This window comes from Silene latifolia, chromosome 8, assembly GCF_048544455.1.
Source record: "Silene latifolia isolate original U9 population chromosome 8, ASM4854445v1, whole genome shotgun sequence".
Classification (NCBI taxonomy): domain Eukaryota; kingdom Viridiplantae; phylum Streptophyta; class Magnoliopsida; order Caryophyllales; family Caryophyllaceae; genus Silene; species Silene latifolia.
The window spans coordinates 32,649,840-32,667,912 of NC_133533.1; the positions used below are offsets into that span (position 1 = coordinate 32,649,840).

General features: G+C 36.5%; 2 protein-coding genes across 2 annotated transcripts; both read left to right on the plus strand.

Moving 5' to 3' along the window:
• Positions 1 to 3,660: 3,660 nt before the first annotated feature.
• Positions 3,661 to 10,411, plus strand: LOC141596722 (ATPase GET3A-like). The gene is made up of 7 exons (XM_074416963.1): positions 3,661 to 4,193; positions 6,521 to 6,642; positions 7,362 to 7,512; positions 8,684 to 8,794; positions 9,127 to 9,265; positions 9,366 to 9,481; positions 9,918 to 10,411. The coding sequence occupies exons 1-7, from the start codon at positions 3,930 to 3,932 to the stop codon at positions 10,092 to 10,094; spliced, it is 1,080 nt and encodes a 359-aa protein (XP_074273064.1). The 5' UTR covers positions 3,661 to 3,929; the 3' UTR covers positions 10,095 to 10,411.
• Positions 10,412 to 12,454: 2,043 nt separating this feature from the next.
• LOC141596723 (peroxisome biogenesis protein 16-like) lies at positions 12,455 to 17,767 on the plus strand. The gene is made up of 8 exons (XM_074416964.1): positions 12,455 to 12,857; positions 15,219 to 15,276; positions 15,406 to 15,616; positions 15,723 to 16,012; positions 16,185 to 16,459; positions 16,826 to 16,893; positions 17,004 to 17,065; positions 17,419 to 17,767. Exons 1-8 carry the CDS (start codon positions 12,789 to 12,791, stop codon positions 17,478 to 17,480), a joined length of 1,095 nt encoding a protein of 364 aa, XP_074273065.1. The 5' UTR covers positions 12,455 to 12,788; the 3' UTR covers positions 17,481 to 17,767.
• The last annotated feature ends 306 nt before the right edge of the window (positions 17,768 to 18,073 follow it).

Here is an 18,073-nt window from a genome sequence, read left to right on the forward strand (position 1 = left end):
CCTTCGACGGCAACTTCAATCTGCATATGATCCACTTCACAAACACTGACTGTCATTTCCTGCTTGTTTCTCTGATGAAGAATGACAATTTATTTTGTCTTCAACAAAGCTAATGATTTTTAACGGATGAACAATAACGTACTTTATCTCATAACAATTTATTTATCCGATGATCATTGAAGTAGTTTTCCATTCGCGCTGAAATTTCTCTTATTTTTTGATGATTTATATTGTATTTTACAGGATTTAGGATCGTTTTTGTGGGGATTTTTATGGGTTTTTGCTTGTTGAGAGGTTTTGAATGGTGAAAAGAGGAGGGAAGCATGCAAAATGATATAGGAGGCTTTGTTTATTGCTATTGTCCGCGGGATTTGATATGGAGGTAGTACATTAACAGTGAAAGTGGTCCCTCTCTCACACATTCAACAATTTTTTTTTTTTTTTTGCTCTAAAAAACACGCCCTCTCTCCTCATCTCATCCCTTCAATCCCTTCATCCAAGGGCTCTTATAAAGACTTAGGGCCTTATAAGGTATAAAGGCCTTATAAGAACCCTTATATATATATACAAACTCTCGTTTTAATATCTTCATTTTCATTCTAATAGATTATGCATTATAGTATTTGTAATAATATATCCTCTTTACACAACCTTTATGCAAACAACCTTTATTTAAACGAAATTGTAAACGAATCAAGTAAAACAGAACTTCGTCCTATGCTAACTTTGTAGTAAAAATTAATTTCAATAATAACTCCATTTCCCCCCATAATTTTATGGACGACGGGAAAAACCTTGAGAAAAATAAATGATAGGGTAAGAATAATGATAAATGCATGAGACATCTCGACTATTTACACGAAACACAAGTAATCTTACATAAGCTTCCTTCTTCGTGATTAAACTAGTAACAACTACCCTCTTTAACGCCAAATTCTTCACATAATTTTGGGATGTTCATCAAATACTTGAAGTTTCTATTTCAGCTAAAAAATCCAACTATAATAAACAAAGTGAAGCATGGAGAAACATTCAGTGAATCGAACAACTACAATAATCTCGCATAATAACATTAACAATAACAACAGAAATATTTGTATAAGGCGGTCTTGGACGAGTTTGTTGTAAAACGGATCCCTTTAATAACTATTTTTACTCGCTTGTTTGCGACAAACTATAATCGACATTCGACATACTCGTACATAATAGCTATAGAATAATTAAGATGGTTAATGTACTACTAATATTGATTATAAAGGGAAAATACATTGACCTTTCTATAACAGCTACTCTAGAGAAGACAATACCACATTATCACGTATTTAACAATGAAGGTTACTTCTCGTCATTCGCAATCATGGCCTTTAGCACGGGTTGAAATTTACTTTCGTGATCATAAATCCAAGCCGAGCAAATGAACGCTATTTTAGACAATGATCATAGCATATTCTTCTAATCTGACATGAAGAATAAAGAGAATTAATTAGATTCATTATCACAGTATCAACAATCAATCATATGAACTGAAGAACAAAACAATAACTGCAAACACATCAATAAAGCAGATTAGCAGAACGTAACAAAAAAACAGGACAAAAATAAAATATGCTCGGTAGAAGTACATATGACTCAATATATACCGATATATTTTAGGTATTATTTCAGTTTAAATACCTCTCAAATTCTATTGTAATTCTTTATTTTTTAATATTATTGAAATTTAGATTTACTTTTTCGCAAGAAATTAATAGAAAATTGCAAACTTATAGTTTCATTCTAATTCAAACACCATTGTGCATTGTTCTTAATAAGCATTTGTACACAAATAGAGTAATATGCTTGATATAGTCTCCAACCGCAAGCCAACTTTTTTGGCAAATAGGATTGGATTAAAGTTGTCATTGTAGAGTTTAACGTACACCAAATATCATTATAAACTATATCTCATTGTATTAAATAGCTTTTTAGATTAACTCAATTAAATATATATATTATGTATTTTATGAAAGCTGGAACTCTATAAACGCTCGAAAAAAGCTTCCTTTATTAATATAGTTGATAGATAGATAAATATAGATTGTTTCTCAAGTTATTTATGAAAGTTTAGAGAAACAACGATTTAAGTAGATCAATTATAATTTATTGTTATTTTAGGAGTACTACTTATTGAGTTAATTGATTCATATAAATTAAAGGATTATTTTATAATAATAATAATCCATCCTATTAGTGGTCTACAATAATCACTCCATCCTATCAATAATCCCAATTATATCCAACGTCAACACCATACCTTCTAAAACCGAACCAGCTGATATTTTGTGATGTTTATGTGTATCAAATAAACCAAGTTCTTGATTCATCACTTGAAAATATTACACATAAACTTCATATATACAAATAGGTTGTCCAAAAACTATCAAATATATTACAACATAAACTTCACAAAAATATCAGCTGGTTCGTTATTAGAAGGTATGTTGCTTAAGTTGGATTTAATTGAGATTATTGATAGGATGGAGTGATTATTGCAGACCACCAATATGATAGATTATTGTTATGAAATAATTAGTTATACTAGTGTCAACAACATAATCCGACAAAACTCCAAACCAAAACGCTTACCTAGTCTTATATGTCCAACACGAGCGAGCTCATGTGCTATTATATTCGACTGGCGGCCTGTATTTTCCTGACTCATGAGCGGGTTAGGCCGAACTGGACTTACCCACACTTTGTCTACCTTTAATAGCCCAAAAACCTTCGAGCAGTGCTTTCGTTTCATCCATCCTTAAATCCTCGTTGTCAATTTGCACATGACCACCCGTCATTATTTCAACAAACCATTTTGAGCCTCCCACCCACCCTTCTCTTACATATGCCATAGCACATTGACACCACACTAATGTTCTCATGTCCGCTCTCATCCTCTCCTCTACCATCTCCCTCCTCTATTCATAGGCTCACCTAAAAACCCAATCCCAATTCACCATCTCCTTTTCAAAACTACCATTTGAATCACACAATAATCCATTATACACCTCTCGTTCCCCATACTACAACCCCCTACCTGTCTCCTTTAGAGTAACAAACGGGTCAATCGAGTCGGGTCACTCTGAGTTATTTTGTGTTTGGGTCATTTTGGATTTGTCATTATCAAGTTATTTAGTGATAATAATTATTGTGCAATAATAAACATCCGGGTCAAGTTAATCAAGTTACGGGTCAAATCTAGGCCCTTGATTCAGATATAGGATCTCATTCGAGTTATTCAGACGTGTCAATATTACCAAGTCAAGTCGACTTGACTTCCACCAATCTCTCACCTCCTTAAGGGCTAAGGCTTAAACCCCCACTCCGACCCCCATTGTCAAATTAAATACGGGTCGGCTTAGATGTCGTCTCATGTCGACAAGCAAAATCGGTTAAGATCTACGTGCAAACCGTAGAAAGAACACCAATTCTTATTTCAGACCAAGGTATCCGTCTTATTAATAAGACGGATACCATATTCTCTCACAAAATACCCATTTTGGGTGAGTGGAGAAGCACATGGGGGGTCCTACCTTTGTCCCCTCTACCCATTTCCTCTCACACAACGACCCGTCTTAAAATCCGACCCGTTTTAAGCAAGACTTACTCTAGAAAGAAAGAAACTTCACCGTTATTTGACTCGATTGCCAAATCCCAATTGATTTAGGTAATTAGGTGGTGCAACTCCTTTTATTCTGGGTTCATGCAATCCAAATCTTATAAATTACCCAGAAAATAAATCAAAGTCCCACCATCATCATCATCTCCAATCTTTATCACTCGCACACAGTAATTAAAACCCATAAATCTCAACCTCACTGAACAAAATCACTGTGAAAAAGATTGGATCTTGACAAATTTATACACCAAAAAAAGGGGGTTTCTTCATAATTTCAATGGCATCACCAGATCAAGAAATACCAGAAGGAACATTGAAGAATATATTGGACCAAAATACCCTTAAATGGGTATTTGTAGGAGGAAAAGGAGGTGTTGGTAAAACTACATGTAGTTCAATTTTGGCAATTCTTCTTGCAAGTGTTAGGTCTTCTGTTCTTATTATCTCTACTGATCCTGCTCATAATCTTAGTGACGCTTTTCAACAGCGTTTTACTAAGGCTCCTACCCTTGTTAATGGATTTACCAATCTCTTTGCCATGGTAATTTTTACTTGTTTTTTTCTATTATGTTTTGGTTAGAATTTCAGAAACAGGTTAAGACTGCGTACATTCGACCCTGACACTGGGGTAATGCTGTTGTTGTTGATGATAATTTGGTTACAATGTGAAATTGTTGTTTTGGGTTTATGGTTTGATGATAAAGTTGAACTCTTTGATGGATTAGAGAGGTTTTAGGAGATGTTCAATCGATAATTGTCGGTGTTTAGGTGGTTAGTATGTTGAAAGGGTAATTGGGGAAGGTTGATTACACAAAGGTTGGGTCTTTGCTGAATTGTGGGATGTTTAGTGTTTAGATTGTGTATGTTTTCGATTGACGAATTGAGGGTGGCAAGTGTGGGATTTGATGCTAATATCTCCATTATTATGGGTATTTTTAGTAATTACTATGTGAAGAAGGATAATTGAAGTAAGGTTGATTAGACAAAGGTTTTGTCATTGCCGAATTGTGGGATTAATGTTTCGGGTTTGGTTGTTTATGTTTTGGATTGTCGAATTTAGGTGACTAGGTGAGAAGTGTGAGGAATGGGTGGTAATGTATTTGCTGTTTTTATATAGTCTTTTAAGTGTTTTTTTTTTTTTGTTTCTGTATTTGGTACTTTTAGTTGTGTATTCCATTACTGTCTTGGCTACTTTTAGATGCCGGGATGTTAGAAGTAGCTTCCTGGATTTCCTAGGATTGCATTTGTTTGTTTTTGCGGTGTTTCTGATGGTTGGTGTGCAGACTTCATTGTAATGCAGGGATGGATCCATGTGTATTGACATGGATTCCCATGACACTGTAAAGCTAATTTGTTGTGCATTGTCTATAAAATTTTGGTGTTGAAAACTCTGAAATCTACAATTCCTATAGAATGACTCGAACCTTTTAATAGGACCCTGTGAATTATTTTGTTTTCTGTATGTATCACTCGTACGTAACTCTTCTAGCTACCGTAATGCTATATCCAGGGACTTGAGGCACCTGACTGAGGGTAGCTAGCGAGGGAAAAAAAGCCACTGTAATACTGTAGCTAGGGGCTTGAACACTTAACTAAGGGTGGCTTTACACGGATTTTTAGATTTCAGAGTTAGCTTGGCTTTTGAAAGTTAGCAGTTCTCGGATTTGAGTTGGGGAAATTATGTGTCAGCACAAATGGTTGCGTAGCGCTAGGGTTTAATCCAGCATAGGTCTCATGTGTAATAAGACCTTGAGAAAGTGGTTACACTCTCGTTGAATGTTGTGAGGCTGAAAGATTGAAGAGTGAGCCAAGGGCAAATGTTGAAGTGAAGCCATGTGACAGACACATGGAGTATATGACGTATAGAAAATTTTTAGGAGATGGCTGGCGGATGAGATTTATTTTCGTTTGCAAATATATGTCTTTCATCTTCAATAATACTCGTAAAACCCAAATGTAAGTTTTTACTTAACCCCTAATCCAAAACTCAAACCCAACATCCCCGGTCACCAACGAACCACCACCAAACCATCTTGAACAACATTTTCATTCTAGAATAACATTTTTGGACTTGAAAATCTGAGATGAGTACTTTGTTCATGTTTATTTTCGCATTTGGTATTTCTTTGTATCTCTCATAAAAAAGTGTCGAATTTTTTTTTTGCTTTTTGTTGGAGTAGTTGAAGAGGAAGGAGGCTCCGTTGTTTAGAATGGAGAAGATGTGTGGTGATGTGGATTTAGGATGTTGACTTGAGGAAAGGTCGTCGGCAGAGAAATTGGGACAGTCCGGTTAGAGAATGGGCCTCAAGCACAGTGAGAGGAAGGGTCTGTGGTTTCGGCGAGATTTTGTGGTGGCCGCGTTGTTGGCAAGTTTGTATTTCGGATTCACGGTGGTAAGTGGTGGAAGAATGGGCGAGGGTGGAGGCTGGAGATTTGAGGGTATTACTGGGGCTAATGAGTTAGTGGTTAATAGTCTCAAATTCTCATTAATGAGTGTTTAAGTTGTGTTAATGGTGGAACAAGTAGTACATACATGAGGTTTATTAGGATGCTTTAGTAGTTTCACCCCTTACAAAATTATCAAAAATGGAAAGAAATGAAAAGGGGAGAACACAACAAAATTTCCTTATAAGGAAAGTGGGAAGATCAGGAAGAGATGGAGGGATTAGTAGTTGTTGATGTAATTAACAATGCATTTTTTTTATTTCGGGTCTTCCGTATATAACCTCCCTGTTAGATTGTGTACTCGCCTTTTGTGGGAGACCTTGAGGCATTGGCATAGTGTTGTTGTTGTTTGTATCTTTAGTATCTTGTATAGCTGTATTTGCTATTTAAAATTTAATCTTGCCAACTTTTGTATACTTGCAGGAGGTTGATCCATCTGTAGAAAATGAGGATATTACAGGGGATGGGCAAGACAATTTTGTGTCGGAGCTGGCAAATGCGATTCCTGGGATTGATGAAGCCATGAGTTTTGCTGAAATGCTAAAGTAAAACATACTGCCTTTACCTTTTGTGAGATTGCATTTGTTAAGATTCCTTTGTTCTTTGTAGTGTGGTTGTAGTCACCTCTGCAGTCGTTACTTGTTGGCGTGACATAATTCATCATGACGATTAATATAAATAAACACACGGTATTCTCATCTTTATCTATTTTTTTTCCATCCTCCAAAGGGAAAAAGGTAAAACTGAACTAGGCTTACAACTTGGTAGCTTCTTTAGGTGTGCGTCGATCCTAGCACTGCACAAGTTCAACTATGTGGGTGTATTCTTGAACCCTTTTTAAATGTTCCAAACTAAAGAAATTATCAAAATATGGTTGGAGGCACACTATTTGTAGAAAGTGTGTCTACATAGGCTTATATTTTCTTTTCCCAGATTCAGAGCATTTTTTTACTGAATTGCCCAGCAATGATGCTCATAAAGTCCTGACTTATTTTTATGTGTTTGTTTGTGTGTATTTCACATGAAAAAAAATCTTACCTTTTGTTGACTTGAACCATAGATGTAGTGGTTCTTTGAATCAGATATTGATTGGCTTTTGACATTTGATTCATAAAACAAATGTGTAATTCATGAACCACATACATTTGACAATTACGTCAATTTTGTTTCTGAAAATGCATTCTGATTTCTGCTTGATAGATTAGTTTATTCATTTCTCTGTAGCCTTAATTTGCCAGCTTACGGTCCCCTGGATTTAATGCAGATTGGTCCAGACAATGGATTATTCTGTGATCGTGTTTGATACAGCTCCCACTGGTCATACACTCCGGCTTTTGCAATTCCCTTCCACATTAGAGAAGGGTCTTACAAAACTGATGACGTTAAAGAATAAATTTGGAGGCTTATTAAGCCAGGTATGTGTATGTATAAGTGTATTTTTATACGTGACATCTATTAGGGAGTAATTTTAGTTGATGAAGTCGTAACCCTCATGATGTTTTAATTCCCCTGGGTTCTTGCTTCGTGCTGGAAGTTTGACAGATTATGCACTTTATTAGTTTATGTTTCTTTTCAAGCTTAGTAATATTTATTATCATGCCATTAGGCTGACACTGAGATATAATCTAAGAAACACCCTTAATGGAGGAAAAAAAAATCACGGATCTTCAAAAGTCGACGAGATATAGTTCTATATAAGATGCCATTGGCAATTTTGCATGCCATCGCACAAACTTCAAAGTGCCTCTACTGTTTGATCCTTTATTGGTGACACACTGACGCATGATATTTATGTTAAATAAGTCAACAAAACCTATGAACTACAAAGCTGTTATAACTTTCATGGCCCTATCAATCTAAGTTACCTTTGGTTGAAATTGATGAATACAAAGTATAAAAAGCTTGTCTTGTAAATCATGGTGCTATAAGAATGGTGCTATAAGAGAAAAATCTAAGTGGGGATGCAGTTCTCACTTCTCAGCGTTTATGGAGATTTTAAACTTTTACTATATGCAAGCCGTATATCGTGAAAAAGCATTCAGAGTGAGAAATTGGAGTGTTGACAGTCAGAGTGAGAAAATTGAAACATTAAGATGAACATCTACTACTTGAAGAGAGGACCATAGAGGGACTATGAGCCCTGTTGATTTCCTTCATTATGTCCTAAGCCAAAAAAACACTAGTCTGCTAGAGATGAAGGACGCCAAAGGCAAATATATTTGTCAAATAATGCCAGTTAGGTTAATTCAATTCTTATCACCACACATTCCTAGAATGCAGAGGGATTTTTACTATTAGGAAAGTAGCAATTGGTGGTAAATAATGGTTATCCTGTTCACCAATATCCGAACACCCTAAGAGCTTGTATGTTTTTGCTTTTTCTCCTGTCTTATGATGGGTTATTTAAGAGGGCAGTATGTTTGCCTTTTACTTTGCATTTTGTTGGATTTGCCCCCATTGGCCAATTTTCCACTCACGAAAATGGAGGGAGTAGAGTAATATTTTAGGCGTAGTAGTACTTAGTCGAGATTGTTATCACATATTTGACAATTATTATTTTTTTAATTTTTTCTTTTCTTTTAACAGATGACTCGTATGTTTGGCGTTGAAGATGAATTTGGTGAGGATGCAATCCTTGGCCGGCTTGAGGGCATGAAAGATGTAATTGAACAAGTGAACCAGCAGTTCAGAGACCCTGTAAGCCCCCTTGTTCCTCATTTATACTGTACTGAATCTACCGCCGCTCATTTCCATCCGATTAATTATGCTCTAAGTTGGTAAAGGATAAGAACGTCAATATGTTGAGAATCACCACCTGGGTTAAAGATGATTTCTTATGTAACTATGTAGAACAGTTGAGAGCAAAAACTAGGAATAGTACATAGTAAATCTTGCTTCTTAATTCTAGGGTGGTTACACCTGAATTTTTTCCAGATTCGCCTCTGGTCTACTTGATAAGTTGATATTCCTAGTTTCACCCAATCCATCATAGTTGCTTGCTCTTGATACTTGTGATGTTGCTATTGCAGGACTTGACGACATTTGTTTGTGTCTGCATTCCTGAATTCCTTTCTCTATATGAAACCGAAAGGTTGGTTCAGGAACTCGCGAAATTCGAGATTGACACTCACAATATCATCATTAACCAAGTGCTATTTGATGATGAAGGTATTTTCCGTAATCTTCAGTATATGTTTTGTTGGAATTGTGACTGTCTCTGCCTGAATAGACCACCTGATTGTCCTTTATTGTTACTTGGTGGTTCTAGTTGTCGATTCTAAGCTGCTTAAAGCAAGAATGAGAATGCAAGAGAGGTATATTGATCAGTTCTACATGTTGTACGAGGATTTCAACATTTCAAAATTGCCCTTGATGCCAGAGGAGGTACGTGCAGTAAATTATGTTTTTTTTTTCCCGACCTGTACTTTTTGAGTTCGGCTACTTGTAGATATTGAAGAACTGACCTGACTAGGATTAACCTGATCCAAACCCGGAACAAAACAACCTGAGGTAGAGCTGGACTGAAATGACCTTTTTGACACAAAATCCTTAATATTCAAGAACCAAGACGACCCAAAAATAATTCTATTGGCCAGATCATTGACATGAAAACAACTCGAGTTTGGAATAACCTGTATCCCAGATGACCCAAGCCTGTAATAACCCGGCCTGAACATGAATGTCCCATTTGTCAAGTCTACTTGGGGTTGTTTAGACATTAGTGCTGTTGTTTTCATTCCACATGAATATGTTAAGCGCAATGTCAAAAAAACTGTGCTTTGTTGTATTCTATGATGTTAATCTTGCTTTGATATTATAGGTCACTGGACTACAGGCATTGAAGTCATTTTCACGCCATTTCCTTATACCGTATCAACCCGCAATTAAAAGGGGAACGATTGAGGAGTTAGAGATGAGGATTGCCGAATTAAATCGGCAGTTGAAAGATGCTGAAGATGAGCTTGATAAACTACGGAAGGGAAAACAAAAGGCATAATCATGTCCAATACCCGATCCCTCACATATTCCGTTGTCTTTTCTTGAGCTTTTTTCATTTTTGTAACCTTATTTCCTTTTTTTTTTTTTTGCGTCATGGATAGTGACGACTGACGAGCCATTTGGAGCTTCGTCAATGTTGGTTTATCTATTCCTTTTTATACTGTAGCATGTTTTTACCGTACAAGTTACGCCATATGGCTTATAGCTCATACCACAGATTGTTTATTGTGCTGGTTAGATTACCTGTGTAACAATTGAATGTTATAAATAGGAAAAATTAGACAGCTTCAGCATGCTCAACAGCTGTCTTTCCAATTTTGTTTCATTTTCCTGGAAATACATCATAGAAGAATACAGGATTGTCACACCTTCAAACAAGGACATTACCTAGTGCCGAGGGCGTGTCTAAGGTGAGATGGGGACAGAAGAGCAGGGCAGAATAGCAAAGAAATCATGGGGAGGGCGCAGAGTCGTAGTAACTGTAGTAAGTAACTCACCTCGGTGAATTTGTTCGCTTTATTATAAACTAAGAAGTTAATTTAATCATTAGTAACGGCTTTTGAGATGAAAATACATTTCAGCTTATATTAGAAAGCAAATTCTCTTTAAGGGTTATCTCATTTTCCGATAAAGAATTGAGAAGACGATAATATTGAAAATATACTCTATGTCGTTATTCAAGTTATGAAAGGAGCAAACTAATTTGGAAAAGATTAAACAAAATTAGAACGAAATGATTACTAAACTGACTAACTTCTAACCATGAATATCGACATCTCTTCAAATATATTTATTGTAGGGGTTGGCAAAAGCTAACCGGCCCCACCTCGTAAGAACTTAAAAATTGGTGAGTCAAAACCGAACTGTCCCGAGATTAAACTAATAACCAGTAGAAACTTTATTTTGTGCCAATCTGAATGAGACCAAGATTTTGACTAAATTCGATGGATGGCCCAATAGTGAATTAACTTAATAATAGTTCAAATATGAACTAAATTGAGATTCATCTTAATCGTTGTCATTTAAACTAAGATAAATGCACTTATATATCTGTTTAACAAGAAATTATTGATCAAAATTAAATATATAAGATAAAATACACGTTGATAAGTTGACTTGATGCTGGAACCGAATCGACTTGTCATCTGATGATGATCCTGTAAGTCTGTAATACTCGAAGAGATTGAGAGAAAAGTTGTCGGACATCGAGAAAATAAGGAGAGCTTATGATATGTTTCTAAGAACAACAAGTCTCCCTTGTAACGTGCATATTCGTCACAAGCTTGCGACGAGTCAAGTACCCATGTGGATAGATAAGACAACACAGATTGCTACTCACATGAGTAGTATTTGACCCGTCCCAAACTTGCGACGAAAATGCCCGTCATAAATGAGAATTTGTGGGTAAAAAATTCTACCCACCACATTAGTAACAAAGCTTTGTCCTTTTAGGTTTAAGTGGGGATAAAACAGGCATAAAGGTGTGTCTCGACTCAACAATGACCCAACATAAATTACAACAACGACCCAAATCCGTTATTATTAACTGAAATAAATCGAACCCGATATAACCTGGTCGCTTTGACCTAGAGCTGATCATGGGTCGGGCCTATGCGGGCTTGGGCCGGACTGGGATAATAAAAATGGCCCATATGTGCGGGTTGGGCCGGACCGGGCCAAATGAGAGGGCCTATTTAGCGAGCCCAAGCCCGACCCTTATGGGCTAAATCGGGCTTTTGGGCCTATATGGGCTTTTCGGGCCCTAAAATTTACGACTTACCGAACGAGATAAGTAGTATAATACCTTCAACTTGTACTTTAAATGTGCACTTAGTATAAAAAATCGTACAAAGTATGATGAAATACATATGAATTAATCTCCAAAAATAGAATAAAAGACAATCATCGACACATTATAATGTTTAATCATATCTAGTAGATATGATTTATGATACGTGAACATCGCTTTTAAATCTCAATAAATATATACATGAGTTTATAAGGAATTATATATATAATTTACGCTACTTAAACTAATTTAATAAGAAAAATATTCTTTAATTAATAAATATGGGCCGGGTCGGGACAAAATTTGGGCCAAACGCTTGGCCCAAACCCGGGCCCAAAAGTACATTGGGCTTTTTTGAGCCGGCCCATGGGCTTTTTTGGGCCAAAATAAAAGGCCCAAGCCCTTCAAAAAAACGGGCTGGGCCGGGTCGGGCCAATGGGCTTCGGCCATTTGATCACCTCTACTTTGACCTAACATTAACTAATCTAAGCGACCAGTGTGACCTATAACCGAACCGGGTGACATGATTGCTAACTCTAATCTCACCGGGTTCCCCATATAACACAAGTGTGATGATCTAATCTGACGATGGATTTACTTCTGTCCATCACATCTTGCTCTTCTATTGTCTGTACGGCTGTACCCCAAAATCTCAAAAATTAAGCAGCTTTGAACTTCAATTTTAATCTCCAAATCTAATTCTACTAGATTATACTAGATTATATTGCTTTTGGGTATCAATAAATTTGCTCAAATTTGTTTGCAATACTATAAATTTGGGAAGAAAATCACCAAATTCAAGTAGTAAATTTGTGGGGTTGAATTAGAATTAGGGTTTACATCTTTCAATAAGGTAATTTATTGTTACACTTCTCTTTTTAATTTGGGAATTTTTGGAGTAAAATGGAAGCTTACAAGAATTGGGTTCGACAAAATAAGGACTATGTTCACTCCTTGGAGTCTCTAGCTAATGTAAGTCCCTTTGTTTTGTTCTTTTACTGATTAGAGTTTAGTTTTGATTTCGGGTGATTCGGAAACAGCCTCTTTGTGTCCCTAACATAGCTTAGGGCCCCTTACCCTCAATTTGCGGGTTTATTTGAGGCACTTGGGTAATGTTGTTGTTGTATTACTGGTTAAAGTTTGAATCTTTATAGTAATTTCTTGTACATATGATCAATTGTATTTTTGGTTCATGAGTTTGCAATTTTTTTGGATGATTTAGAAGAAAGATTGAGTTTTTGGAGGTGTTTGTTTGATGTATTTGTGTGCATTGGCTTCAAGACTTATATTATAGAATTTGGTGTTAATGTACTCATTTTGTTGCAGAATGATTACATTATCGTGGGTTTGGTATTAGAGTATAAGACTAGACTCATTTTGCAGAAATGGATTGAGTTGTTTCTGAAAAAAGCAAAAAAAACTGCAGATTCCCTTTCATACCTCTCTATATAATATTATGATGTAGCGTGATACTCTGTAACTATTAGGGTTTAAACAAGATTTAGTGTTTTTAAGATTGATTTTATGGTTGGGGTCAATGTTGCCTAATTCGTAGTACGTCCCCAATAATGATACACATTTTTTTGCCGTAATATGGTGGATTTTAACCAAATTCATAACATGTCGTATTATATGCCAATGAGTTCACTGTTCATATTGGTGTAAGGGAATTCGGTAACCCAAGTTGGGAGTATGGGTTGGTTATGAAATTTATAATACTTCATAAATAAAAGAGTTCCACAATTACTCCGTGAACGTATTGCTATATTATTTCTTTAAAGTTGGGCTATGAGAATGTTGAATCATCGTTTCCAAACGCTAAACTCATTGATGCTGGGATTCTCATCAACGCTACTCTTGGGTAAAAGTGTTTTCAGCCCGAGTATCAGACTTGGCTACCTAAAGAAGAGATGTCATGTTCTTGGATTGTCATATTCATGTCCGAGTGTCTAAGTGTCATACACAGTTACGAGGCAATATGTAGATTAGGAGTAATATAGGTGTGGGTAGTACTCTTGTCCGTTACTCAACCCATACCAGCATATGAACTTCACTTAATTAGCTTTGTGTTGTAGTGGCATCTAATCAAAATGTCTCAGTTTACACTTACTATTTGTCTGGATGGTGGGATTGAAGATAAATGAGGGGATGGAATTAGGGGTGACAGAAGGGAAATGGACTAATGGAGAGATCTATTTTCCTTCACATCAAGGAACTTAAAATCTTTTCAAGAGAAGAAATATTCGGAAGTAAAATACGGCAGCTCCATGCCCCTCCCCTCCTAATTATCCAACAAACCTTTAAGGTTCGACCATCTTATCTTGCTCCCAAAGACCCAAACACACTCCATTTTACATATGTTTCAGAGACGTCCATAGGCTCCAGTCAAGTTATGGTACGTCTTTATAGTTGGATCACCAATAATGCTTGGCTACTAAGAGAAGCTCTTGATTGAGAGTTTCTCGAGCTTGTGCTCTTTGGTTGCATGGATATGTAAGTTTGTGAATCTAGTTATGATTCTCGCAGTCTATATACAAATGTTATCTAGGAAAAAGATTCCCTTTTCGCTTTCACTTGTGGCTTTTGGGTCACATATTTCCTTAAGTTGATCATCCGTGTTTTTCAGCTATGTGTTCCCTCTCTTCCAGTACACCCGTAATTTGCTTTATGGCGTACATAGTCGAGCTAGTCCTGCAATCCTGCCCTTTGGTGTAGTGACATCTTCCGTATTTTTCTTTTTGACGATATTTATTTGGACTGGGGAAGATAGCTGTTAGCCATTTAAGATTTCAAATGTCAAGATACTTAATTTCGCATAAGAACCCGATTCAGAATTTATAGAAAGTAACTATAAGGGCTTCTTTTTAATACTTGTGATAATGTTGCCTGATCCACAAAAGGGGACGAATTATGATAATTATTTCTACCCCAAAACATTAAGGACAACAGGTACAATCATTCTACTGTATTTAAAATATACTCTCCCTTGAAATCCAACACTCACATTTTCTTTTTGCACTAGGTTTTAGGTAGTAATTAAAATCTACTAATTGTACAACAGGTGGAAATAAGCAACCAATGAGTGAAAAGTAAGCGGGCTATAATGCTATATAACGGCATTTTCTGTAAAATAAACAACCCAATGAGGACAAAGTTGGTCTAAAATTTACCAAAAAGGAAATGTGAGTGTTGGATTTGAATTGGACCAATAAGGAATATGGAGTGTTGGATTTGAAGGGAGGGAGTACTGAAAGGCAAATGTAATGTTAAGAAAACATATGACGAATTCTTTTCGGAGAGTGTCTATTGTCTTATACTCTCTTTCTTTGCCAGGGGCTGACATGGCTTCTTCCTGAGCGCTTTTCTTCATCAGAAATTGGGCCAGAAGCAGGTTTTGTGAAATTTTGGTAACCTTTGTGTTCTTCTCATTAGCTAATTGTTTGCCTCTCGAGAAGATATTCTTGCTTTCTGCTAGGCTACATGCAAACAGCTCTCTAATACATATTGAATTTTATTGCAGTTACCTCAACCTTAGGCATAATTACAGCGATAAACGAATATATAATTGACACAGCTCCAACATTTTCAAGGGTCCCTGCACCTTCGTCTTTCCCGTATTCATTATGTATATCAGCTTTGAAAGAAGTGGAAACTTTGGTTGAAGTTGTGGCGCAACAGCTGTATGGCGACGACAAGAAGTGGAACTTTCTCGTGATTACCGAAGCCTCGAAGTAAGAAATATTTTTGTAAAAAATAAAAATCCTATGTTCTTCTATACCTGAGATACCTTTTTGGTTCTATGATACCTGGTTAAACATGTTGCGAAACCTAATCCAGGGCCTTGCTGAGGCTAGCATTGTTTCGCGATGGTGGTTACAAGATGCTTTTGCATGGTGGAGAAACACCAAATAATGATGATCAACCTGATAGTGGACTGGGAGATTTGGTAAAACCCGGAGAAAATCAAAGGCCTGGGTACTTTAACAATCTCAATCCCCAAAACCCATGGAATCGTGAAGGGAAGGCACTGTCTGCTTTGAGCAGGTTCGGTGAAAATGCGAGAATGATTAACAGCCCACCATGGCTAAGCCGCACTCAACCCCCAGGTGGAATCACGGAAATTCCAAGTAATTGTTGTCTCAGAACATTAAAGCTGATAATATAACAAATATATATATGGTCTTACATGTGAGACCAACCCGTCAGCCCTATAATTGAATGATGTGTACAAAAAAGTGTTGGTAGGTCTCACATGTGAGATTGTCTCATACACTTACTCATAAATTGTTTTCTTTACAGCTATGGTGACTAAAGAAAAGCCAACATTGAGTTCAATATTGTCCGAGAAGGGTTTTCGTGGGGGATTATTTCTCATAGGGGAGATACTATTTATCTTGAGGCCACTCATCTATGTATCATTTGTAAGAAAGTATGGTGTACGATCATGGATTCCGTGGTTGGTTTCCTTGTCTATAGATCTGGTTGGACTGGGTACTTCTTCACTAGCAACAACGTCAAGGCAATCAATACATGCACATAAAGACATTAATCTTTCTGTAGCTGAAAAAGATGAGGTTACAATCCTTGAATGCTTTACTTTTTACTACCTTCATCCCATTTGTATAAATTAAGTCTTATATGAGATGGCCTCACATTGTGAGACCAACCCAAATCCTTATGCGTGCCTCAATAATTTATAGGGTTAAGTGGTTGGTATCACATGTTAGACCGTTTCATATACGATAAAATTTTAACTATTCTATCCATATTGTCTTGTTTGACTAGGGTGCTCAAACCATTTAAAGTTCACATTGTTGAATTGTCCGCGCCAGACAAAGATAATATAAGTGAAATGAAGAGAGAAACATTTATGTAGCCTGAATTCCTGAAATTCATTTTATTGAGTATTCCTACTAAGTGCTTTCCGCTTTCTTGTGCAGCTAAGAAGACGGAAGGTGTTGTGGGCATTCTACATCATGAGAGACCCGTTCTTTCACCAGTATACCAGGTGCAATATTTTCTTTAGTTTGTTTCTTTCTATATTACTGTTTATTATAGTTTGCTCAAATGCATAATGCTTTGTGTGTAAATTGTTAATGGTTGGTTTTATTTTCATAGGCGAAGGCTTGAAAGTACCCAAAGGGTTGTGGAACCTATACCGATTATCGGGTTGCTTACAGGTGTGATATGAGACTAATCTTTCCCTTCACAGTCGTCGCTTTTAATATTTGCCCTTTTGCCCGTAACACAAATTCTTATTTAAGACGGATACATCCGTCTTAAGTTTGACGGGTCAAATATGCTAGATGGGATAAAAGTAAAATGCATAGGGAGTAGAAAAATATTTGTCCTATCTATGCAAGTGGTGTAGTATTTGACCCGTTTTAACCTTAAGATGGATATATCCGTCTATCCGTCTAAAGAGAGACTAATTGTTGCCGTAGTTCTGATCACAAAATGAGAGATTGCTGATTAATGTTATGGCTGCAGTTTATAATGGTTAAAATGCATGACAATGTTCAATTTCTTGCAGAAAAAGTTGTGGATCTTATATTTGGAGCTCAGACACGGTATACTTATATGTCGGGGTCATAGTGGCGGAAGACCGATTTTATTCCGACATTACCAGACAACGTGTATTCTTACTTGTAAGCATGTCCCCTAGATGCAAAGATAAGAATATTTTCAAATGTAAGGATGTAGATTGATTTTTGCGATCTGGATTCATACAAGCTTTAGTTGTTACATAGGTCTCTATAGTCAGTCATGCCTGAATCCAAACGGGCACACCATAAAGCTCAACCAGCTATGCATGAATTTTGATTGAATAATCTCCTGAGAGTTGAATGTTGTAAAAACGTCCAAGTTAATGCAATTAAGAATTATGGTGTCTTGGTGTATGACGAATGTGACAAGATTAATTTTGAATTAGGTCACAGCTTCTAGGCTGAATCAGCTATTCAAGCTGAAGCTACTGGAATTAGAGATGTGGTGTTGTGGACTACAGCCTACAAGGTAAAGGTTATTCCCATATTGGTGTTTCTTCCAATCATCTTACGCCTCCAAGAAGAGAGAATTAAATCTATTTTAATGTATAATAGAGTTGAATCGGAGGTCCATCAGTTTCAAAATTACTAAGGATGTTGTCAGTGAGAACGCTATTCGACTACCTGTTCTATTATTGCTTC

Coding starts and splice junctions, on each gene's coding strand:
- LOC141596722 (XM_074416963.1), top strand. CDS start 3,930: ATGGCATCACCAGATCAAGAAATACCAGAAGGAACATTGAAGAATATA. Junction 6,643..7,361: donor AGTTTTGCTGAAATGCTAAA/GTAAAACATACT, acceptor GATTTAATGCAG/ATTGGTCCAGACAATGGATT. Junction 9,482..9,917: donor TGCCCTTGATGCCAGAGGAG/GTACGTGCAGTA, acceptor TTGATATTATAG/GTCACTGGACTACAGGCATT.
- LOC141596723 (XM_074416964.1), top strand. CDS start 12,789: ATGGAAGCTTACAAGAATTGGGTTCGACAAAATAAGGACTATGTTCAC. Junction 15,277..15,405: donor AGAAATTGGGCCAGAAGCAG/GTTTTGTGAAAT, acceptor ATTTTATTGCAG/TTACCTCAACCTTAGGCATA. Junction 16,460..16,825: donor CTGTAGCTGAAAAAGATGAG/GTTACAATCCTT, acceptor TTTCTTGTGCAG/CTAAGAAGACGGAAGGTGTT.